General features: G+C 31.8%; 3 protein-coding genes across 3 annotated transcripts; 2 read left to right on the top strand and 1 right to left on the bottom strand.

The window, feature by feature from the left end:
- Positions 1-41: 41 nt before the first annotated feature.
- Positions 42-4,704, top strand: LOC108335657 (ubiquitin-conjugating enzyme E2 variant 1A). The gene is made up of 5 exons (XM_017571728.2): positions 42-219; positions 1,623-1,762; positions 3,099-3,224; positions 3,378-3,504; positions 4,418-4,704. The coding sequence occupies exons 1-5, from the start codon at positions 192-194 to the stop codon at positions 4,474-4,476; spliced, it is 480 nt and encodes a 159-aa protein (XP_017427217.1). The 5' UTR covers positions 42-191; the 3' UTR covers positions 4,477-4,704.
- An 8,937-nt stretch (positions 4,705-13,641) lies between these two features.
- On the top strand, positions 13,642-17,452 carry LOC108335647 (probable peroxygenase 4). Its single transcript, XM_017571713.2, has 6 exons — positions 13,642-13,884; positions 14,007-14,111; positions 14,962-15,047; positions 16,503-16,597; positions 16,751-16,876; positions 17,072-17,452. The coding sequence occupies exons 1-6, from the start codon at positions 13,839-13,841 to the stop codon at positions 17,217-17,219; spliced, it is 606 nt and encodes a 201-aa protein (XP_017427202.1). The 5' UTR covers positions 13,642-13,838; the 3' UTR covers positions 17,220-17,452.
- Positions 17,453-17,593: 141 nt separating this feature from the next.
- On the bottom strand, positions 17,594-19,815 carry LOC108335645 (60S acidic ribosomal protein P0). Its single transcript, XM_017571708.2, has 5 exons — positions 19,356-19,815; positions 19,136-19,204; positions 18,580-18,678; positions 17,975-18,367; positions 17,594-17,892 (listed from the first exon to the last, which is right to left on the bottom strand). The coding sequence occupies exons 1-5, from the start codon at positions 19,611-19,613 to the stop codon at positions 17,749-17,751; spliced, it is 963 nt and encodes a 320-aa protein (XP_017427197.1). The 5' UTR covers positions 19,614-19,815; the 3' UTR covers positions 17,594-17,748.
- Positions 19,816-24,046: the final 4,231 nt, after the last annotated feature.

The raw sequence follows: 24,046 nt of genomic DNA, 5'->3' as shown, positions 1-24,046 counted from the left end.
TTTCCCCTTTTAAGTGGAAACTATGTTAGGTTAAATGTACAAATATTCCCAACCTCTACAGTAGTTGGATTGGAGTACAACTAACTGGAACATCACCAAATATATAAAACTCGGTGCCTTTCTTTATTCTCTCTATCGATTCTCCAAACAAACCCTACCCGTTTTCTGTCTTCCAATTTCGCACAATCGTGATGGGTTCTGAAGGATCCAGCGTCGTCGGTGAGCACTCATTCCTTTTCCCAATCGTTATTTGCCTTTCCAATTCTTCAATTTTACAATCGTTAAATGCTTTCGGACTCTTCATATTGTTTCTGATCTTGTGGTTACCTAATTGAGGAAGGAGCCTTTGTGCTTGCTCTGGCCATACTCCACTGTTTCTAGTTGCGTTCTTTTTTTTTTTTTTGATTGGGTTTCACTTTAGAAATTTGTTAAGTTTTGAATTGGGTGCTTGTGTTGGGTTATGATGAGTTGGTTACAAAACAACCGTAACTTATAAATGACTTTTTATTTTGGAGGTGTATGGTTATTGGCTTTTTATTTATTGTTATGGTGATTGGAGAGGGGGTGATACCTTTCTTTCATTTTTCTCCGGAAAATATTCACCACATTTTATAACCAATTCTGAAATAAATGAAAAGGGAGTTACACAGATTTTTACTTCAAGATTTTGTAATTGGTGGAATTGTTAGCCAATGTTGTGTCTGCTATGCTAGTATAAAGCTTGCTGCACGTGGCAATTGAGTTGCTGTGGGCAGTCCATGCGGGGTTTCAAAATGGTGCTTGCGGTTGCAGTTGTGATTATTTTTCTTCAAATTTTGAATTTGTATTCCTTGATATTGGGGCCGAGGTGGCTGCAACAGGGTTGCGGAGACCACAAAACCCTTGATGTTGTAGCTCAATTGTGGTTCTTTGTTTTTACTTTTGCTACCTATCGCAGCTGAAGTTCTTGTGCTGCCATCTGTTTATGTATTTCTCTTTTTGTGAAGTTATGAATATAGTAATATAGTGGTGGAATTATGTTTTGTCGACTTATTGGACAAATTTAAATTATGCTGTGGTGGTACAATGATTATGGCATCCTCCTTGTCATACAGAGTATTGTGGAGTTAATTTATGTTTTAAGTCATCTTACGTTTATCACAACATGCGTGTACGCATTGCTTGTGAGTGACAAGTTTAATTGTTGTTGAGAACCTGGAAAGTGTTTGTTATTTCCTATATTGGTTCGTACTCTTTCAAATTGTATTTTTCCTTTAAAATTTCTTATAAAATCCCTTTATAATTTTTCTATGATAATGTAATTTATCAATTGTTAATGCCTGCCTTCATCAGTCATCACAACTATGAGGAGTTCTAGTTACACACTCTTTCTAACACTCTCTCATTGGTTAACATTTGTTGAAAACTACTATATCACGAGAGAGATTCATGAAATAGACATGGTACCCTCAAAATTTTGTGATATGGAATAGATTTTCCCAAATAGGACAGAGTGTGTTTAGAACTGTGTTAGAAAGTGTGTTTCTTGCATTTCTCTTGTAACTATTTCATTTAAGCAGTTTTGATGAACTTAGTAGAACTTAGATTTGAAATTTACTCTTAAATTATTTGGTCCTCTGCAGTTCCTAGGAATTTCAGATTATTGGAAGAGCTTGAGAGAGGTGAAAAGGGAATCGGGGATGGAACTGTTAGCTATGGAATGGATGATGCTGATGACATATACATGCAGTCTTGGACAGGGACTATTATTGGCCCTCCTGGTGTAAGCTGTCTCTGCTTTTCTGGAATAATACTGTCTTTTTCTTTTATTAGTTATTTTTGACACTTGGAACCCCAACTAACGTCCTTATCTGTTTCTTAGACTAAGTAAATACTTTGAACTTCAGTGGGAAACTGGGAGTTGTTGAACATTTTTCAGTAAAATATTATAGATCAATAATCTGTAAACTGATGTATATGTTCTTCAGACATGCAAAAAGGTCATATGGATTGAAATGTTGGATGACAAGTCACAAATAAAGGTTCCACTAGTATAACTAATAGCTCAATTATATAGATATTTCAGTAAAACCAGCTCCCTTTTAGTTGATTGATGTCGTGCTACTCAATAGGTGTATGGAATGAATGTGTTTTCTATTTTGTACATATTTTTTGGTTGGCTGCTATTTTTATTGGCCAGATGGTACATACACATGTTTAAAAAAAATGGACTCGTCAATGAACCAAAAAGAAGAATTTCAAGGTTTTAGGGTTGGAGTGAGTTTTATACATATTACAACAGAAGCCTTTTCTTATTGGATAAGGTTTTCTACATTAATGATATCATACCATTGATGTGTTTGATACATTTATTGTTAGACATGTTTGTGACAAGTGTCCAATAAGTATTCGGCAAGTGTTAGATACTCCTGTTACAATTAAATTTTCATTTTATGCTCAGACACTTCAACACATCTTAGACATTTTTTCTACACAATTTGAGCATGAGTAATGAAAGTGAGTATATTTGTGTGTGTGTGTTATGTATGTATATTTGTGGTGGTGGCGTGTCCTATATTTTAGACATTAAACCTGTTTTAGAGTCCATGTCAGCATTGTGCCGGAGTTGGTACTTTGTTGCCAAGATGAGTGTCACGGAAAAGATGGAGTGTAGATGTGACAACATCAATGAAGAATAGCCCAATGATTAGAGGGTGAAGACTAGAAAATGAGTTGAAACCGTTATAAGGATTGGCCTCTAGGGAGGATTGGTTTTGACAGAACACAACGGTATCATTTGATTCAAGTTGTCAACCTACCTGTAATAAAAGGCTTTGGTTGCGTTTGTTTCACTTCAAGTAACATGCAAATGTGTAGTGAAATAATTGGTTTTATGATGATAGAAATTAAATGAAAAATAAATTATTATTTCTAAATAATTAAATCCCATTTTCTTTCATCTCATCTTATTTTTACTCCATTTCCTATTGTGTTCACTGATTATTTTTAATTTCTTAAATAACGCATTTCACTTTGTAGCTGCTAAGCAAAACTGAGACTTGCATCTATCAAATAATATATTGATATGGCTTGTTTCTCCTGTCATGTCATTTTACCAGACTGTTCATGAAGGACGAATCTACCAGTTGAAATTGTTTTGTGGCAAGGATTATCCAGACAATCCTCCATCTGTTCGATTTCAAACAAGGATTAACATGACATGTGTCAATCAAGAAAGTGGAGTGGTAAGAGACAATTTTTGCGTAATTGGAATTGAGCTCATTAATCACTAAATTGAAATTGAACTCACTACACTCACTGGACTGGAGTTTTAGGATTAACATGACATGTTACTCTGGCGTGATTGAAATTGAACTCATTAATCACCAAATTACCAGGTTGAGCCACATTTGTTTCCTATGCTTGCCTATTGGAAACGTGAGCGAACAATGGAAGACATTTTGTTGCAATTGAAGAAAGAAATGATGTCAGCCCAAAATCGGAAGCTAACTCAGCCTCCTGAAGGTGCATCTATCATATTTTTATTGTTGCTATTTGTTTATATATTTTATAAATTGCTATATTGATAGACATCTTTCATAATTGTTAGTAGTATCTATAATCTGTTTGGTTTACTTGTCAATATGTGCTTTCATTATTTGTGTGTCTTGTCATAGTCTAAAGTTGTAGCCAAAATATATATAAGTTTACTTCGTCTTTTGGTTAGTGATTGAAAGTTAAGCATCAGAGATTGTTGACAGAATTAACTTTTTTGAACTTGTAATAAGCAAGTCGGTGATTGTGAAATATGAAGATGCCAAATCACTTACAACCAAGTTAGAATTTAAATTTGTTAGATTTTTTTACAACTTATGAGATTTTGGCTTGTTCTTTCTCCAAGTAATCTTAGGAAGTGCTTTTGTTTGTTGTGTCTTTGTTAAAAGCTTGAAGATGAAATAGTGTTATATTTGTAATTATAATCCCCACATTATTTTTTTTTCTTGAATCTCGGTTCATCTTAATTAAACCGAGGAAGTAAATTATATATTTGGTACATAAAATATCACTCGTTTGCAAATATTGCTGCCTTTTATTTTTCCTTTTTTGTATATATTACTTTATCACTCGTTTAATATATTTGTTTTTGCTGATAAAAAAAAAATCTCGTTTACAAATATAGATCTTTGAAATCTGAGAATTTTTGTGAGCTTATCATTGAAGCTGGTAGTGGAGTAACTTCCCCTCCTGAAGATATATTTTTTCGTATCTCCATTTATTTTTTCCATTTTACCTTCTTGCCTGTTCTTACTAGTTTATAAGCAATTTTGATCAGATGTCGGCACTAGCTTACCTTTGTAGGTTAGCTGTTGGATCATTTATTTTTGTGATGAATCTTTAATGCCCTTGAGCATACTGAATGGTTATTTTATGAATGTAGGTAATGAAGAAGCTAGAATTGATCAAAAGGGTCTGGTGGTGAGATGTTGTATTGTGTAATTCAGTGGAGAATCCAAGAATAATAATGTAAATAACTATATTCAATAGATGATCCACGTTCACGGACGCATGCATAATGCATTTATAATGTAATTATGGACCATTTGGAACAATTCCAAGATATAGTAGTGACTATCATAGCAGGTCTTGTGAATCCTTTTATTGTACTGAGGCTGTTTATACAGCGGACTCTAATTTCGCAGTTTAAAATCCTTTTTTTTTTCTGTCTTTGCTTGTGTGAACCCATATATGTATACTTCTGTCTTTACGAGATAACATTTGACTTATCATCAAATACCAATTTCGAAGTTGAATGTTTGGTTAAATTATGTTTTTCACCTGTCTTGGTTATGTTAGGTTCAGGTGCTTTCACATGAGATAAATATTACCCAACAGAAAACATTTTAAACCCCGAATGACTGATCTTTTAACCTACACTTTGATCTTAAATTCCATTTCTTTACAAAACTTGATAAAATCTCGCGTATTAAATATTAGTTGGCACATATGATGTGGTAGTATGTCATGATTTTTAATTAAGTGGTACAACGTTAGAATTTTGGGGATGTTGTATTCGTCATAAAATAAACTATTCTGAAAAGGAATACAACAAGGAAACCGAATTAAAACATTAAAAATGTTGCATGGTATATTCTAAGTAAAATTTATTTTAAAATCTAAACATCGTGCTAAAGATATATTCGAAAAGCTAATTATGGCATTTCGTTGCTTCCGGAATGAAAATTCCACACTTCTGGAACGACCTTTCCGAAAAGCATATTTATGCTTTCGAATTTTGATTCTCGGAATTCACACCATATTTAATCTGGAACTTGTCCGAAACACATATCATATCAACAATACATTGTGGAATTTATTTTCCGGAAGTCACGGTCCCTCAATACTTCCGGAATAAATTTTCCAGAACACTTTACTCTTCCAGAAATGGAAATCCGAAAAGTTATTTCTCACCTTTCTTACCTATCCTGAATTACATGTTCCGGAGGCTTATTTCTAGATTTTACTTTTCAGGGACCTTACCTTCACAGGTTCACCCATTATGCCCCACAAAAAACACTTTTATATACCTAACTCTTAGTTTTGCAAATCACCAACACCTTCACCAAACTTTCCCGGAAAACCCACACAAACATACGGCAAACCTGTTCACGACGAAGGAGATAACTTTTATAAAACAATCAAGGGTGAAAATATAATTCCAAAAGATGATGGAATGCAGGTAGAAATTGATGGGTGGAGGAAGCAATTGCCGTTATTGGGATCCCATTGTTTTCTTTTGGTAACGGGTGACAATGGATGCTCCCCCTCTCTTTCAAAGAGTGTTGGTAGAACCCATTGTATTGAACATAATTGTATAGTAAGTTTTAAGATGTAGTTTGAAAAGCACCTTTAAAGAAAAAAGAAAAAAGTTTTACATTCATTCGTTTTAATATTTCTTTTCTTTCAAATTGTGCTAGATATTTGAAATTGGACAATTCAAAATAAAAGGTGTAGGTTTTGTGTTGTTATAGATTTCACTTTTTAGAAAGAAAAAAAAATGCACTTATTGAAGTACAATTTGTAGGTTTTTTTTCCCTTATCAACAATATGTTATCCTTGATATCCCTTTCATAAAGCCACTCATAAACAAATTTTACATACCCACAAAAAGCCTATCAACCACAATGTAGCCAAACACATGACATTCAAATTCCAAGTATAAAACCTACTCTCATAATAAATAGGACATAATTGCTTTGAACTTAGAGTGTGACCCTGATCGATGTCGTACTCGGTCAAATAAATGCAATTAAGTGTAGTACTAAAAAGTGACTCATAGGTCGTCTTCCAATGACTAATTCTTTCTGTCAAAGGATATAATCGTAGTGAGAAGGTTTGAGCAGATTATATGAATTAAAATAAACTGAGCAAATAATGTAGATTAAACAATGATTAAGGACAGGTTGGCTATTAGTTACACTAAAATGCCTCAAATCCTAGATTAACAATAAATCATCCGATCCTCTCACCCCAATCCAACACGAATCAATCAACTAAGTGGAAATTAATATGGTTTTCATGACTGTGAATTAAGTAAATGCAAACGTATTTAATCACTTCTGCACCACAGATTAAATAACTACAACTTTAAATTTATACAAATTAGACCACTAAGCATGAACCAATTTGTAACGCACACAACCAAATTAAATATGATGCAGAGGAAAGAGGAGCAGAAAAACAATGGTGCAATAATCTCACGGAAACATCACAATCTTCCTAGTTACTAACCTAACAGATTTAACGTTCCATTAAAACGAATTGCAACACAGAGAAGAACACAAACTGTAATTCATTGATCATCAATGGAAGTCTAAAAGTAGGAAAAGCAAAAATGACTCGGAAAGAGAGGAAAAATGAGAGCACAAACCTTAGACCCCCTCTCTTTTACAGAGGAAAATTTCAAAGTTAGGCTGCATGGGTCCAAAAACCTCGGCAAGTCTGCCCTCTCCATTCTAAAAGTGGGCCCAAGTCATAAATCTGACCAAAAATTACAATGAAATAAAAAAACAATTGTTGAGGTGGACAATAGTGTTATGCTGATGTAGCATATGACGTGATAACTCCTCTTGAAGTCCAGAATAAAATTTTAAAACTGCCCTCAAAATAATAATGGGAATAATTAAGCTCAGAAAATTCAAATCAATTAAAATATGAACTACTGGTCGAATTAAACCCAAATAGAAAAATTGAGAGAATAATAGATTGTGAAACACAATTCAATAATTAAGTCTAGTACAGAAAGATAAGTAAATAGAAGAATGACACAAGTCTTTTGCATTGTTGGGCAAAATCAAGAAGCAGATCAAGGAACAATTCCAAAGATTTCAAGAGAGTGACACAACAGAATGAAACAAAAACAAAAAGGTATACAAGTAAATAAACAGATTTACACAATCCTTAATGAATCCTAAAGAAAGAAAAAGAGTAGCCAACATCCAACACACAAAGAGTCAAAGAAACCAGATACTCATGGAAATCATCCAAGCATTTCAAGACATGGCAAAATAATCAATCAGCTCAAGAGGTGAATCAAAAGCAACAAAACCTCACAATATGCATTGTATCACTGTATCTCTTAAGTGTTTAGGGTAAACAATTTCAACTCAATGCACTTAAGAAAACAAGCAACAAACAAACTTGACAAACCTCTAATATCAACACTCAAAACATATGCATGTTCGGATCAAAATGTCTTTTCAGGGTTGTAATAAGTCGAGGACAAGGGAGGATATAACATAGATGAGAATCTACAAACCAAAAGGAATAAAGGAGTATTGGAGAACAAGTGAAAATACAATACAAACACACCCAAAACCTCTAATTTCAATCATCTTCTTGACTCCACCATTCATTTTTTATTTTTCTTTTCTTGCCTTGTCTTTTTTTTTTCAATCATATAGTAAGAGACAAGATCATATTTACACAACAAACAATAAGAGGAACCAAGAAAACTAACTAGCCAATTCAAAAGAATCCAATGAACGCACACACACACCTCCGCACTTGTTTCCAAAACAATTCTAAAGCTCCAAAATTCCCTAAGGTTAAGGTGATCATGGTTTTTCACTTAAGGTTAATTTATGAGCTTCAAAAGAAAGAAAAGGGAGAAAACATAGGCTTAAAGGGGTTATCAAATGATTAGATCAAGGTAGACTTATTTGGCTAGAGGCTCAAGAACAAAAATACCTTTATCACTTCCAAACATGCATATCAGTCAAGAATAATAAAAAAGAGTCAAGCCAAGGCACATGCGCAAACAATCAAGAGATATAACACACACAAGAAAGAACATAAAGTGGCTTAAATCCTCACACAGAGTATTTCTTTCACAATTAAATTGACATCTTAAACCCCAAATCATCTTTCCAAGTAGAGAAAAGCAGGGCTTTCAAATCATACAATATCAATCAACTTCTATCCAAGAGTGAAGTAAGAGCCTACAACCTAAACAAAACCCAGAAATCAAGAGAAGCATGCAAAACTATACACCAGACACAAGCTTAAAATAACAAAAAACAACCTAGAAAAACCTAAACAAAGAATAGTCTCGCCCCACATTTAAACTACACATTGTCCCAATGTGTCATAAACAGAAGATTAGAGTAATCAGAACAATCAAAAGATCTGGACAAGTGCAATAAGGGGGAAGAGAAGTGGGATCGAGCAGAGAAGTCTCCTCCACAACTGTATCCAGCAAGGAAGGAGTGCTGAGGAAATGCTTCAACCAGTGCCTATTGACTTTGAAGTTTTTGTCTGTGGATTCACTTTTGATTTCAACTATACCATAAGGATAAACATTAGTAACGACAAAAAGGTTCAATCCACTTTGAACGTAACTTACCACTCATGAGTCTGAGCCTAAAATTGTATAACAATACTTTCTGCCCAACCACGAAGTCCTTTCTAACTATCAAGCTGTCATGGAACTTCTTGGTTTTCTCCTTGTAGAACTTAGAGTTCTCATAGGCTACAAGACGAATCTCATCAAGTTCATTTAGTTGCAACTTCCTTTCCTCTACAGCTTGATTCATAGAGAAGTTGCAAGTTTACAGAGCCTAGTAGGCTCGATGCTCTATCTATATAGGTAAATGACATGCCTTTCCAAACCCGATAGGGAGAAATCACCCATAGGCATTCCTATGCGCCCAAAAAGCATTATCCAACCTGTTACTCCAATATTTTCTGTTGGGGTGGACAATCTTCTCTAAAATTCTCTTGATTTCCCTGTTTGAAATCTCGGTCTGTCCATTAGTTTGGGGTGATATGGTGTAGAGACTTTGTGCACAACCCTATACTTCTTGAGCAAAGCCTGCATGGATCTATTACAAAAATGGGTGCCTTGATCATTAATAATGGCTTTGGGCACTCCAAACTTGCAAAATAGGTGAGATCTAACAAAATCGACAACAGCTCACATCATTAGTTTTAATGACTTTTGCTTCCATCCATTTTGAAACATAATCAACAACTAAGAATATAGGAGAAACCAAAAGAGACAGGAAAGGACCTATGAAATCAATACCCCAAACATCGAATATCTCACAGAACAACATGAGTTGTTGAGACATTTGTTGTCTCCAAGAAAGGGATCCTCCTTCTCTCTGTAAAACCTTAAATAATTGCGATTAATATAATTTCTTCTTTCACCTATAATGTATATATAATGTATATATAATGTATATATAATGTATATTTTGGTTATAAGTATTTCTTGTTGAATCTTGCATTTTCTGTTGGGTGCATATTATATGAAAGATTTTCCACAGTTACCAAGTTTTATGGTTCTCATTTAATTGATGATATTGTGAAAACTTGAAACAATAATATCTTGCCAACTGAAATTGGAAAGCACTTAGTACAATTTTTTTATAAACTGATTTGGACTGTGTATACATTATCTCTCAGTGCTAGCAAAATTTACAGCAGCTAAATCATTGGTTACTACCCATTTATTTTCTGAATCAAAGTTAAACTAGTAAGGTAGCTCTGAACAATTATTTTAAGCTTTAGATGTGGAATAGGTTAGAAAACAAACTTTCTGAAGTTAGAATTTACTTTTACGTGTACTAGCACTTTCTCTTCTAAGATTCACGTTTGCATCCATTTTCTTTTTATTATTTTGTCACTTGTTTAAGTTTCTGAAAACTTGATTTTTCTAAGTTTGGATGGCCAAGTATGTAGAGAATGTTCAGACGAAACTATCACTTTCTTCTTTTTTGAATAAAACAAGTTCTCCTTCCCCCACACACAGTATGTCTCCTCCTTTACACCGTAGAATCAGATATTTGTTTTGGCTTCAGATTGAAATTTCTTCTATGAAGAAGTTGCATCAATAGGTCTCTTTTGAAAACATCCGACATCATAGGCCATCGTAGAAAAACATCCGACATCATAAACAGTGGACTTTAGAGCACCCTGAACTTACAGATGTTCGTTGGAATAGATGTAGGGGAGCTAAACCATCTATTTTACTCAGTATAGAACTTGTATGCTTACCTTGAAACTTTCAGTCTGTGTGTGTGATCTGATCATGTTGTGATTGCGGTATGACGATGCTATTTTCTGGCTTGTGTCTCGTTATATCATACCTATTCTGTGAGATGAATGCTATGTTGTATGAAAGACTTACCATGATTGCCGAATAGTATGGTCCTCATATGCTTAATAATTCTGTGAATCTTGGAATGATGATGAACTTGCCAATATTAATTGAATTCCACGGCCTCAAGGGAGAGAGTATATAATTGTTGTATAATAATTCCTTGAACCATGCTATATTAAAACCGTTCCAAGATTTGTATATTATATCATAGGAACTATGTGCTCTTAGACCATGCTTGTCCAATATAAACTACGAGTTAGTAAAACGTTAACTTTATGCCACTTATTTAAATATTTAAAAATTACGAGTTGGTAATCATATGAAATTTTTTTGAGTTTACGTTTTAACAAAACAAGAATAATCCCCCTTATGAAAAAAGTTATAGATTAAACATTGAGAAAAATTAGAGTAGACAACACATCGTATTGAACGTGTTTTTTAACTTAACGTAAGTTGACAAATGTTGGGATCCTTGATATTAATAGAATAGCTTTAATGATTCTCTAGCCTTTAATAGAATAGCCTTTATTTATATGTTAATTAATTATTATTATATTTAAATTTCCATTTTTTATAAAAAATAAAAATTTAAAAGTGTGGTTTAATTCCCACAACCAAATTCCAACTTACTTACCTGTCCAAAGACAAAACTGGCACCCACCAAATTCATGAATAATGGAGTTTGATATCTTGAGATATGCTATATTGGGAATAAAATGAAGAGTGCTATGTTGATAAAAGAACCGTCTAGTAATGATGAAGATGACACTTTCCAACTTTGGGACCACACCCAAATTCATTTCGTGTGACCTTAATTACGAAAACCATGTTTCTATATTCATGTAAATTGCTTCAAGCAACAACACATTTTATCCACATGCCAATAACATTTTAAATTCTGGCTTTTCATTTCTTTTATACACACTTTCATCAAATTACACCTATCATATGTTTTTTTCTTATGAGAAACTTTATCGAAGGTTTAAATATACTGATTATAAAATTTAAAAATAACTTACGTATAAGATAAAAAGAAATAGCAATATAATGTTTAAAAATAAATTGAAAATTTACAGGGCTTGTGAAAGCTAAGCACATTGATTAAGATTAATATATTTCACATAGTACATATATCATCCAAAAAAGGGAAAAAATATCAAAATTCTTATCTACAAAGTACCTTGATAAATGTCAGATTTACATAATATTTCAACAACAAAATAAATACTTTGACATACTCATTTCTTTTTACATTCAAATGACATGGATTGATCCCAATTTTAAATATTCATTAAGGGTGATAAGATAATTTTAGAAGAAAAAATGTAAAACTCTTTGAAAATGATTGTGAAATAAATGTTATTGACACTTAGACGTGTCAATGTACCAATTTTTTTTAATAATATAGATAGTATTTCTTTAAAAGAATAAAAATAGTATGATACACGTTAACATTCACTTGACACACTAGTAAGTATAAAATAGTTTTAAAAGAGTGAATTTTTATAACTTATCGGAAAAAAAGAAGTAAAAGGTAAAGAAGGGTGTGTGGATTGTAAAAAAGTTATGTGTGTGAAAAAGTATCATTTCTTTTTTTTTTAAGTCAAAATAAAATTTATTTTAAACATATATACAATCGTTCCTTAGTTCGACTGATACAAATCTGCTTAGCATGTGTTTGTTTTCAGTTGAGTGTCGTAGGAGAGATGGAAATGCAAGTGAGTGAAGTTAGGAGATTTGAGAGAAAAGTCAGCTCATTCCAAATATAATTACCGGTTTGTCCTTTCTGCTTTTGTGATCCATGAAGAAGAGCGGATGATATTTTTGAAAAATTGAATGGGGAGAATCGATTCTCCTCTATTTTTGTTTAGGAAGAATGTGGTTTGGAGGAAGAAACAAACGTCTGCGGCAACGGTTTTGGTGATGCCTCCAGCAGTGATGCGACGTGAATGGAGAGAGAAGAAGCTTTCATGGAGGAGGAAGAAGGACCACATATGCGTTTCAAAAAGGAAAAAAATATCTGCTTTGGAAAAAAAGAAATGTATATAATAATAATAATTTTAAATTATTTTTATAATCAAGGCTAAAATAATAATCATATAATTTTATCATATAGAACATTTTTTTAATTTATTAAAGTCATCAAATCACTTATTAACTTTTATAAAAGCTTTCTTATTTTTCTTTATTTTTCATTATCTTTCTTCTAATTCAAAGAATCATATTTTCTCCTCTCTTTTCTCTCGTATCCACACCCAAAAACAAACAAATGATTAACTTTAATATTTTCTCTTTTCAGAAGTTTTATTTTTATTTTTTTCAATTTAACGTTGTATATTAAAATAGAATATTCATTTTAAAAAAATAGAATGTAAAGTTGAAAGGTAAAATAAGCAATGTGAAAACTAAAACTTTAATAATGCTTTTCACGAATAACTAAAGGCAAAAAGGTCAATATAAAACTAAAAAGTAAGAGTTTTTTTCGAATTATTGATTAATATAGACTTAAAAATAATAAATTGTGAATTGGGATAAATATTATGTATATGATAATCATATAAATTATCTATTTATTATCATAAAGAAATGTTAAACATGTTTAGTACATCACGTCACCCACCCTACCTTCCAATCACGTATGCTTAAATTTTAAACCACGTATCACTTGTTTTTTAGTATTGTTAATTTTTTTGGATAGTAAAACATTAATTAAGAGTAATAAGAACACGCATATCTCATCACCTAGAAAAGAAAATATACATTTTAAGAAAGTATCTACTTTTTTCAACAAAACTCAATTTATTGATGCGTTTCACACATCACTTTTTGCAATTAACCAAAAAATTCTCCTTTCATTGATTTCAAAGTACTCCTTTTTTCATCGTTATCTATTCATACTTAATTTTCACATTTGAAATATTGAGATTTTGGACTAAGACTCATCAATTAGAGAACTTAATAGACCTAAAAGTGATTACGTGTGAAGAAGATGAAGGAATCTCATCTTGCTTTCTCTCCCAACCAAAAGTGCTTTTCCCAAAACTTATAAAACAGACTTCACACACGGAATTTGTTCATTATCTCATCTTCATCTTCAAAAACTTGTTAATTTCTTTCTCTTTTTATTCTTTCTTCTTCCTCATTGTTCATACTCATATTACTACTTTTCCATACTCTTCCCTTTCATCAAACAACCATGGCTACCTTATCTTCTTTCACAGATCATAACAACAATCCAAAGGGTATCAAAAAAACCTAGCTTTTTGTTGTTTCGTTCATGTTAGCTCCATTTTTCTATGGCTGATTACCATGTGTTTTTGTTTGTGCCAACTTTTTTCAAATGATTCATGAGTTTAATGTGCAGTTGATGAGAAACCAATACCACACGATCAGAATGTTCTGCAAAAGCACGTTGAGTTCTTTGACAGAAACAAGGATGGAATCATTTACCCATGGGAAACTTTTCAAGGTTAAATTTGTTTTCTTTTTGCATTTTTGCTATATTTTCATGAAACTAAATGCTGTTTAGATCTAACCCATGTATGAGATACAACCTCTTGTCTGTTAAGCTTTCAGAACAGATTTTTTTATCATTAAATATTAATTATTAAAGTTTAAAGGTAAACAAATGCTACAATAAAATAGGTTGGAAATAAAAAATATCTAAATAATTAGGTTAAAAAAGTTTTATCCTTTCATTTTTTTAAAGTTTTTAAAATAAAAATATATAAAAATTCTGAATAAAATTTAGAAACTAAAAGTATATTTAAAAGTTTCAAGTCAAGTCGTTATTTATCTCATCTACTATTATCTTCATTCATTTCCTTATAACCAAGTAATCTTTTATCAACGCAGTGATCATTTTACATGTTCAGATTAGAATTTAATTTCTAAGACACTATTGCAGTTTTCCTTATTTATTTTAATAAGATTTGTTAAATCTATCATACTATTTTTATTTCCATGCTCAAAATATTGAATCCTTGTCGTAAAATAATGTATTATAATTGAAAATCTGTAACGAAACTATGAATACAAACATTATTTTTTATATGAAGTTTGTAAATATAAAAGTTATTTAGTTTTGAACAGTTTATGAATCTATATTTTAATAAATCTTATTCATAATTACAAACTCTTATAAATAAATCATGTTTACAATGATTTTAAGTAAAAGGTGCTGATATATTGACACAAAAACCATTTTACAAATGTAAAAAAAAGAGAGATTAAAATACTATTTCTACCCAGTATTTGTTAATTAAAAATAATTATTGTGTGGATATAATTTAGTTTTGGTGAATTTGATTTAATTGCAGGTTTTCGTGCAATAGGTTGTGGCTATTTATTATCATCAGCTGCAGCTATTTTCATCAATGCTGGTCTCAGTAGTAAAACTCGCCCGGTATTTTCTCAAATTTTAATTTTCTCATTAATTTTTGGTGATATTTAAGGTTTCCTCATTAAAATATCTAATATACTAATTTTAATCCTTTAGTTAAATATTTAATTAAATTTTAATTTTGTGATAAGTTTAGATATTTTTAATTGAGTTTTTCTTAATTTTTTTAATTTATTAAATATTTAAACTTTTGTGTTTTTAATTAAATTATTATTCTTTTTTTTTATAATTATTATGTTATTTTTTTCATTTTTTATTTATTCGCATATATAAATATTTAGTTTTATAATTAATATAAAAACAATATTAGGGTTTAGTAATTTTCATTCCTCTAATTAAAATGTCTTGAATAATAAGGTGTCATGTTTTTCAATGATTTGATGACTTCCTCATCATGACTTCTGGTGATTGAAAAAAATTTCTAGTATATTTATTGATATTTACCATATTTTCAATTAGAACAATACATTTTTTATTTATTAATTTATATTAACAAAAACATAATTTCATATCAATCAAATAAAATCTCATATTTTTAAAGACAAATAAATAAGATGATAAATAAAATAACAATTATTTTACTTAATTAAAAAAATAAAAACTTTGAATACAAAATCAATCAAAAAAATTAATAAAAATAATATTAAAAATATTTAAATTTATCAAATACTTGAAATCTAATTAAATATTTTAAAGACAAAATTAAAAGAAGAGAAAAAAAAACTAACAAACACTTCAGATCGTATTCGCGGATAGTAGAATTCAAAATGATAAAGAGAAACCAAAATTATAATTAAATTTTATTTTGAAAACAATTTTCCTATCACATGTACCAGAGAATAAGGATTTATATTTTAATAAATTAAGATAAATAGTTTAGAAACAATATTTATATTTTAAGAATACGTGCATCATTAATTTATAAACGTGTCATTGATAATATATTTATTTTTTTCAAGTACGTGTAGAATAAAACTTTATTTCTGTAAAGGCGCAATCAATTATACTTTATCTTGATGCTGATGCTAATGATCTTTTTCTAATTCCATGGAATATGCTTCGTTTGAAAGCTTTCTCCAAAAAACATAGAAAATTTATTATATATACGATAAAAAGTAAATGATTTAGAAATAAATTTTAATTATTTAACACGGGTTTTTAATAATCAAATTATACTTTTAAATGATAAAAAAACATTGAATAGTTGTGTAATCTGTTTTAGATTAGGAAAAAAAAAACCTATAAATACAAGAGACTGTTTGTTGTATCAACAAGTATTTGGTTTTGGTGATATTCAACTGTGTATTTAATAGTGTCATATTGGGATAATTTTAAATGAATTTATTTTTCATGTAATTATAAATAAATTTTATTATATTAATGGTTTTATGTTTGAATATTGATTTTGATAAGTTTCTTTATTTGTGGTACAATTTAGTGACATTAAGTTGGTTGTAGGGCAAATTTCCTTCTCCACTGCTACCAATTGAAGTTAAAAACATTCAGAAAGCAAAACATGGAAGTGATTCCAGTGTCTATGATAGTGAAGGAAGGTGCATATTTTTTAAGCTTTCCACACAAAAAAAAAAGTTGATATTATTTCAATTCTTATTTAAGTATCTATTCAGAAAACAGCAAAAGAAATGTTGATTTTACTGCCTGTATATAAACTTTTGAAATTACTAAGTGGAGGTTGTGTTTTTTAGGTTTGTTCCTTCAAAATTTGAGGAAATTTTCAGGAAGCATGCACGAACACACCCAGATGCTCTAACATCTGATGAATTGAGAGAGATGCTCAAGGCAAATAGAGAACCCAAGGACTATAGCGGATGGTATAAAAATTATTATTTTCTTTTTTTGGTATCCAGTAAACTTTTCATTTATAAAAACAGTATATTAATAACCCACTGTTCAACATACTGTAAATGACCAAAAAATATCATGCAACCTGTAATCAAGTTGAACCCTTTACAACTAGGTAAATACAATAAACGTTAAATTACATTATTTGTTACACTTTGATGTAGGCTTGCCAGCTTCTCCGAGTGGAAAGCCCTTTATGTTCTCTGCAAAGACAGTAATGGTTTACTACACAGAGAGACTATTCAAGCTGTTTACGATGGAAGCTTGTTTGAAAAAATGGAAAGAGAACATTCACAGAAGAAAAAGAAATGAACATAATACCAAGAGATTCGTTTTCATATATAGATTCATATGAACTATACGATTCCTTTCTGAATGTCTGCTGAGTGCCATAGAAGTGTACTGTACTAATTTACAGTATATTCACTTTAGGAATAAGTTGTGTTTACTGTAAAATATTCAATATGCTTTCATTCCTTCAAAATTTGTTGAGTTAATGCTAATTTCATTGTACGATTTTAAAAGTATATAATTTATTTCATCAATCTCTCCTGTATTTGGTTGATAATAATAGAAGAGAAATTAGTTATAAATTCTAATATTTTTTCAACTCAAACTTAACAACTAAGCCAAATTTTAAGATAGCAGGTATGGAAATTTAAAATAGCAACGATGCACAGATATGCTAAACATTAAAACTGTGAAATTTTATAGTTAAAAGCCGAAGTACAATGTAAACTGAAAAGGAAAAACAGCAAACTATAACTAAATCGAAAGACCAACTCCTCAATTCTAACAAAATGGGAAAAACCTGAAAAGCAACCTCAACGACATTACATAATTAGTCAAACAGACTAAAACCCATGTCATCATCAGATTCTTCTGCGGGCTCTTCCTTCTTTTCCTCTTCCTTAGCTGCAGCAGCTGGAGCCCCAGAAGCAGCAGCAGGAGCAGCAACAGCAGCTACAGCAAATTTACTTGGGTCCTGCATTTAAAATAAAAAATCATAAATAAAACGATGAGGATAGCATAGCTTCAGATAATAACAATGTCAAGAACATTATTACCTTCAGATATTCCTTGACCTTGTCGGCCTCAGGGAAAGAATAATCTGTCTCAACCGCAACTGCAAGAACATTCTTGTAGGCATTCACAAACATATGTGGTGCAGCTGCAAGTGTTGGGTATGAGATAGCCAACGAAAGAGAAGTAACCATGGAGACACCGGCAGCAAATTTCTCAAGGAGGTCATCCTCAGTGAGATCAAGGACCTCAGGACTAAACACAGAGCCATTATCATAAACAGAAAGGACCACAAGCCCATAAGAGAAAGGCCTAATGCCAAGCTTGGCAAGCAAAGCAGCTTCAGAAGATCCAACCTTTTCTCCCTTCCTAATGAGTTCAACAGGGGTAATGATTTCCACAGTACCTTTGTTAATCTTGGTAGGAATGTTAAGCACCTAAAATAAAGAGAACACGCATAAACATTAATATTTTAACCAAAGCTAACTCCCGGATTAGTTTGTGAAACCTGTATTTAGAATAATATTGATTACTCAGTCTTTTTAAATAAAAAGCTTCAAAGATGACTTTGGTTGTATACAAGTGAAGGTTTTTTTGCACTTTCACCACAATTCTACATTATAAAAATAGTTTATAAAACAATACCAACCTGGAAGAAAGAGGTCTGAGATGGATCGAGACCGGTGTTGCCAGGAGGAACAACGACATCAATTGGGGCAACCAAACCAACACGGGCAGGAGCTCCGACCTGCGCAAATTAAATACAGCTCAGTTTTAATGAACATTCAATTGAAGTGCATGGTTAACATTGACACAATTGAGAAATAGAAAACTAAAACTAATCATTTGTAAATACAAAAGAACACAACCAAGCGTAATGACCAATTCCTCCAGTCGTAACCAACATATTTGGATAAATAAATCCAACCTTATGCATTTAAATTGTACAAAAATCAAGCTTGTGATTCGCAACTTGCAATCGCAGAGTAATTAGGAGCAGAGTAATCAGTATCATTCACATTAATAGTACTGTTTTAGGTCACTCATTTTTCAGCCTAAAGAGACTCACCCAATCCCTAATCACTAAACCAGCAATATGATCATCTAATTAAAAAAAACATTATTAAATACCGAATGCAATAAAATAAATATAATAACATAAAATAAAAATAAAAATAAAAACAGAAGCAAAAATATGAGTTTACCTTGTACTTGGCAACTTCCTCACTGACCTCCTTAAGGTCACCCTTAGTGAAAATCAATCCAACATTGCCCTAATTTAACGCAAAAACACGTTCTCTCAGCCAAACAATTCAAAACCTAAACTGAAATTGATTGAAAGAACACAACAAGCATATACACAACAAGCATATAGACAACACAAGGGCGAAAGCTTAAACAGTTTGAGGAGGAAGGGAAACTAACGACAAGGAGAGGAATGAGGCTGAGATAGACATTGTTGCCGGTCTTCTCAGCGTGCATCCTGACGGAGCGCTTCATCATGGTGTTCTTCCCCATGAGTACGACAGAGTCACCGCGGAGACCCTTGCGAATGTTCTGGAGCTGTTTGGATCCCACGTTGTCGGCGTTCACCACGAGGATCTGGCCGTACTCTTCCAGAAGCTGGCACAGCTTACCATCGTAAGCGATCTTCTTCTCTGCCTTGGTTTGTTTCGGTGCCATTGATGATGATGATTGTGATTACGACGACGATGTCTGTGACCGGAAGTTTGGCGCGCCAAAAACGAGGGCCAAGACGGGGCTCTGGCTCAGTCAAGGCGGACAGCAAAACGGTGCCGTCGCTTTAACCTCTGCTTCGTTGAGGTGAGGGGCAGAAGAGTGGGAGAGGAAGGAACGGAAGCGAAATAACGACAACAGAGGGGCGGGTGGATTTATTAGATTAGGGTTTTTGAGAAACCTAAATCCCACGGTTGGGGTCATTTCGTGCAAAAATCCGACGGCTCATATAAAGGCCCAATAGGCTTCGAGTATTTATTTTGCTGGGATTTTTCTTTCGTCATCTCCGTAATTTCTAAATGCAATTCTCTATTTTGAAAATGACCATTTTATTTTTTATAAAGGTGACTTTTGGAGTAACTGCTCTCGAAATATGCAGGAACAAACCTTTTAGAATTTTTGGGACAGCGTTTTCAGGAACATACCGCAGTGTATTTTGGAACAAATGTTTTGAAATACATCACATGATGTTTGGAATAATCTTTTTAAGGTAAGGTTTCCAAAGCAAACTTTAATGAAATGAGTTTCAAAACTGAATTTTTGGAACAAGATTTTCAATACAAGTTTTTTAAATTATGTATGATACATTTCATAACAAACTTCTTAAAACAAGATTTCCATCAAACACGTTTCATTCTTTGCTTTTTTTTTTATCAATAACTTTAGTAACAAAGGAGATCAAATGTGCAATATCGATGGTGACAATAATAATAGTGTAGGACTACAAGAGACAATATTTTACTCCTTTTACTATATAAAGTGTACGATAACACCACACAACGAAATTTATTATCTTATTTTTTTTCTCCTATTTTTTTATATATTTGTGTTTTTTGTTAGCTTAACAATATTTATGCAAAATACTTTTCATAGTTATTCTGTATTCTTCCTCCTCACTCTCTTTATTTCTTTTCCTTACATGATCATCATAGCTATTTTCATGATTTCTGAAAATTCTTCTTATATCCATAATTATGAAACCACTACTAATCCCTCCTCCTACCACCTTCACACTTTCAACACATTCATCTCCTTCAAACTTACCATTGAAAATGTCTTGCTATGGTTGCAATAGGTGTTTGCCACGATTAGAGGATTACAAATTTTCATATTCTTATATGGTCAAGATAGTCCACCCAAATATCTTAATCATGATGATGTCCTTCATAACATAGTTAGTCTCGCTTATCTCTAATATGAGCAACAAGATCAACTCTTGGTTGCTTGGCTTCTTGCTTCTATAGACATGTATGTTCTCACTCAAATGGTTAGCCTCATTATTACTTCCCAAATATGGAACAAGCTACATGTTTACCATGCATATTAGTCTAAAGCTTAGATAAAATCTTTAATGATTAAGCTTAGAATACCTAAAAAATATAGAAACGTTGATACTTATCTTCTTGGTATCAAGATTGTTGACTCTCTAATAGTCATTGGATCTCTTATCTTCATAAAAGTCCATGTTGAAAAATTATTGATACTTTAAGAAGACTGACAATTTTGTCACTTTTATTTTCACCCGCCCAAATCCCTACACCATTGTAGAAATAGAGGCCTTGCTCTTGTCCCATGAAAAGCGTCTTGAAAAATACAAAATCATTGTTTTTTGTTGTTATCAACAACATTGTCATCTTAAGTTCCAAAAACAACTATAGAAACAAAGTTTCTTAATCTTACAAACCAAAATAAGTCATTTGTTTATAATCAACATTTCAACAACACCAAGAATGCTCTAAGAAGTTCTTGGTAGCAATATAAAGCATAATGTCAAATTTGCAACAGGCTTGGTGATAATTCCACAAATTGTTGGCACAGATTTGAACATGACTTTCAACCTTTCATTTTTGCTAACCAATCTCAACTTTATTCCTTGAAAATTCATGATTATACTCCTTCAATTCTGGGAACACTATCCACTCTAAATGATCATTTTTTGTATCTAGATATTGGTGTTACACACCATATAACTCACAACTCTAATAATGTTACAACTAAGTGTTCCTATACTGAAAATCACTTGGTCACTCTAGGTAATGGAACAGGTATATCTATTTCTCATATTGGTTCTACTACTTTCACAACCCACCTAAAATAAATAGTTCTTTTTAAAAACCTTGTGCATGTTCCTCATATTTCAAAAAAATTAATCAGTGTTTCCAAATTTGCCTAAGACAATCATGTGTATTTTGAATTTCATTCTAATGTCTACTATGTTAAAACTCAGACAAAAAGTAGATCATGCTTAAATGCTTCCTAAAAGATGGATTATATGTTTTTTACCCCTTTCGCTCTTCTCTCACTTTGAATGTTAATCACACTTTTGTAAATTGTATAGTTTCTTTATGACATTCCTGCCTTGGACATGTTTCCTATCAGAGTGTTTAAAAAGTGTTGAAAGAAAACTATATTCATGTTGCAAAAATTGATAATGTTATTTCTAATATCTTTTGTGATACTTGTGTTCAAGCAAAAATGCACAAGCTTCCCTTTTCCAAATCTGATAATACTCCTTTAGATTTGGTTTACATTGACATTTGGGTCCTACCCTATGCCTAGTGCTAGCGGTGCCAAATATTACATAACTTTTATATACGCTTGTTATAAATTTATGTGGATCTATCTTCTTCATTCTAAATCTCAAGTTTCAACAATTTTCATCATTTTTAAAACATTTGTTGAACATCAAAATCATCACAAATTAAAAGTCATTCAAATGGATAATGCTAAGGAATTCTTATGTCTTACAAAATATCTCAACACTCACACTATTATACATAGGCTCATTTATCCACACACAAACAAAATGACTTTATTGAAAGAAAACATAGGCATATAGTTAATATTAGCCTCTTTCTCATTGTTAGGACATAATTTCCTAAAAAGTCTTAGGGTAAAGCTTTTTTTATTATTGTCTATAGCATTAATATTTGACCATTAAATACTATACTTTTTTATGAGTGTGACCTCGTGTCACTACCTCTCCCCATTATCTCCTTCTTCTTTTTTCAGTGTTTGGAATCGTTGGGTGAGTCATATTCTTGCTTAATAAAATTGTTTATAAAATCTCCTATTGGTCATTCGTTGGACAAGCATAATTTTTGCTGAGTGAGCCAAAATTTACTTGTTATGCTAAGTCTTTTGGCTAAGCAATAGAATTCAAACTGAGCGAATTTCAACATGAGCTTAATTAATTCATTGATCGAGCCAAAATTTCGTTGAGCAAGAGAATATTTTATAAGTTTTCATTGTAATAAGATTTATAAATGGAATGTGTGATGATTTGAAATTGACATGAGAATGATGAAATTTATATGAATTTGTGGTCACATATGTAAGGTCATATGTGAATTATTTTTTGATTGAAAAATTAAGTATTAACACCTATATTGTAAAAAAAATCCCCTTGTTTCACTCATAACTTAGTCGCATAGCCTGAGATATCAAGTGGTGAGAAGTAGATGGAGTTTTTTTACACACCGCAACTAATATGGATGTATGGTATGGACTATAATGAACTTGCATTGGTCCTATATTCTTGGGTTCGCTTGAAAATCCAAAGTTTTAGATTGGATTAGATGTTAGTCTTTGGTAAAATATGCTTAATACGAGTTTCCATAATATGTCTTTCGATATTTAATTTGTTTGAATATCTTTACTATATTAGATTCATGTAGAGTTTATATAATTAGTGTAGATTTGAGTTTCATTAATAGAGTTGTTTATGAATTGCTAATGAAATGTTTCCTTTTATATTATTCTCTTATGTTGAAGATTTGTTTTCAATAGCATGTGTTGTTTGTTTTGTTAACAACAATGACAACAATCTCCTAGTTAGGTTGAGCCAAAACTAGAAGGAAAGCCATAGAGGTGAGTGATGGATGATGGGTGCGAAAGCTTTGATGGACAAGGGAGCTAAGCTCATAGTTTTGTGTTGTTTTATGGTGATGAAGGTGGTGTTTAATGATGCTCTAAGAGAGGTTAGACCAACACAAAGAGAAAGGTGACTAGAGGAGCCTCATGGATTACTGTAGTTTTGATCTTAAGATGAGTAGTATAGCCAAAAATGGGCAACATAACTTTACTCTAAAAGTATGATCTCCCACATTTGCACTCATTGGCCGAAAATGAGGCCTTTTAGGGAATGGACAAGTGTCCATAAATCCTCTCCAATGAGGGGAGGACACGTGGTCACTCACAAAGCATAATCATATCCATTCCTAGAGTGTCATATAATCACTTCTAAAACTAAATTCTCTCCGATGAAAGCATGACACATGACACATACTTTCCACATGGTTTGAATGTCTAACTTAAGGAATAACCATATACTAATTAGGCCTTAATACAAACCTTAAACAAACCTACACTACATGGAC

The sequence above is a fragment of the Vigna angularis genome, chromosome 10 (assembly GCF_016808095.1).
Source record: "Vigna angularis cultivar LongXiaoDou No.4 chromosome 10, ASM1680809v1, whole genome shotgun sequence".
Classification (NCBI taxonomy): Eukaryota; Viridiplantae; Streptophyta; class Magnoliopsida; order Fabales; family Fabaceae; genus Vigna; species Vigna angularis.
Note: the sequence above shows the minus strand (reverse complement) of the source record. Positions and strands in the feature narration are given on the sequence as shown.

Excerpts from the sequence above, each read along its gene's own strand:
- LOC108335657 (XM_017571728.2), top strand. The coding sequence starts at position 192 with ATGGGTTCTGAAGGATCCAGCGTCGTCG. Across the intron at positions 3,225-3,377 it reads TCAATCAAGAAAGTGGAGTG|GTTGAGCCACATTTGTTTCC; the intron begins GTAAGAGACAAT and ends CCAAATTACCAG. Across the intron at positions 3,505-4,417 it reads GCTAACTCAGCCTCCTGAAG|GTAATGAAGAAGCTAGAATT; the intron begins GTGCATCTATCA and ends TTATGAATGTAG.
- LOC108335647 (XM_017571713.2), top strand. The coding sequence starts at position 13,839 with ATGGCTACCTTATCTTCTTTCACAGATCATAACAACAATCCAAAGG. Across the intron at positions 13,885-14,006 it reads TCATAACAACAATCCAAAGG|TTGATGAGAAACCAATACCA; the intron begins GTATCAAAAAAA and ends TTTAATGTGCAG. Across the intron at positions 15,048-16,502 it reads TCAGTAGTAAAACTCGCCCG|GGCAAATTTCCTTCTCCACT; the intron begins GTATTTTCTCAA and ends AGTTGGTTGTAG.
- LOC108335645 (XM_017571708.2), bottom strand. The coding sequence starts at position 19,613 with ATGGCACCGAAACAAACCAAGGCAGAGAAGAAGATCGCTTACGATGGT. Across the intron at positions 18,368-18,579 it reads CTCAGACCTCTTTCTTCCAG|GTGCTTAACATTCCTACCAA; the intron begins GTTGGTATTGTT and ends TCTTTATTTTAG. Across the intron at positions 17,893-17,974 it reads AGGTCAAGGAATATCTGAAG|GACCCAAGTAAATTTGCTGT; the intron begins GTAATAATGTTC and ends TTTTAAATGCAG.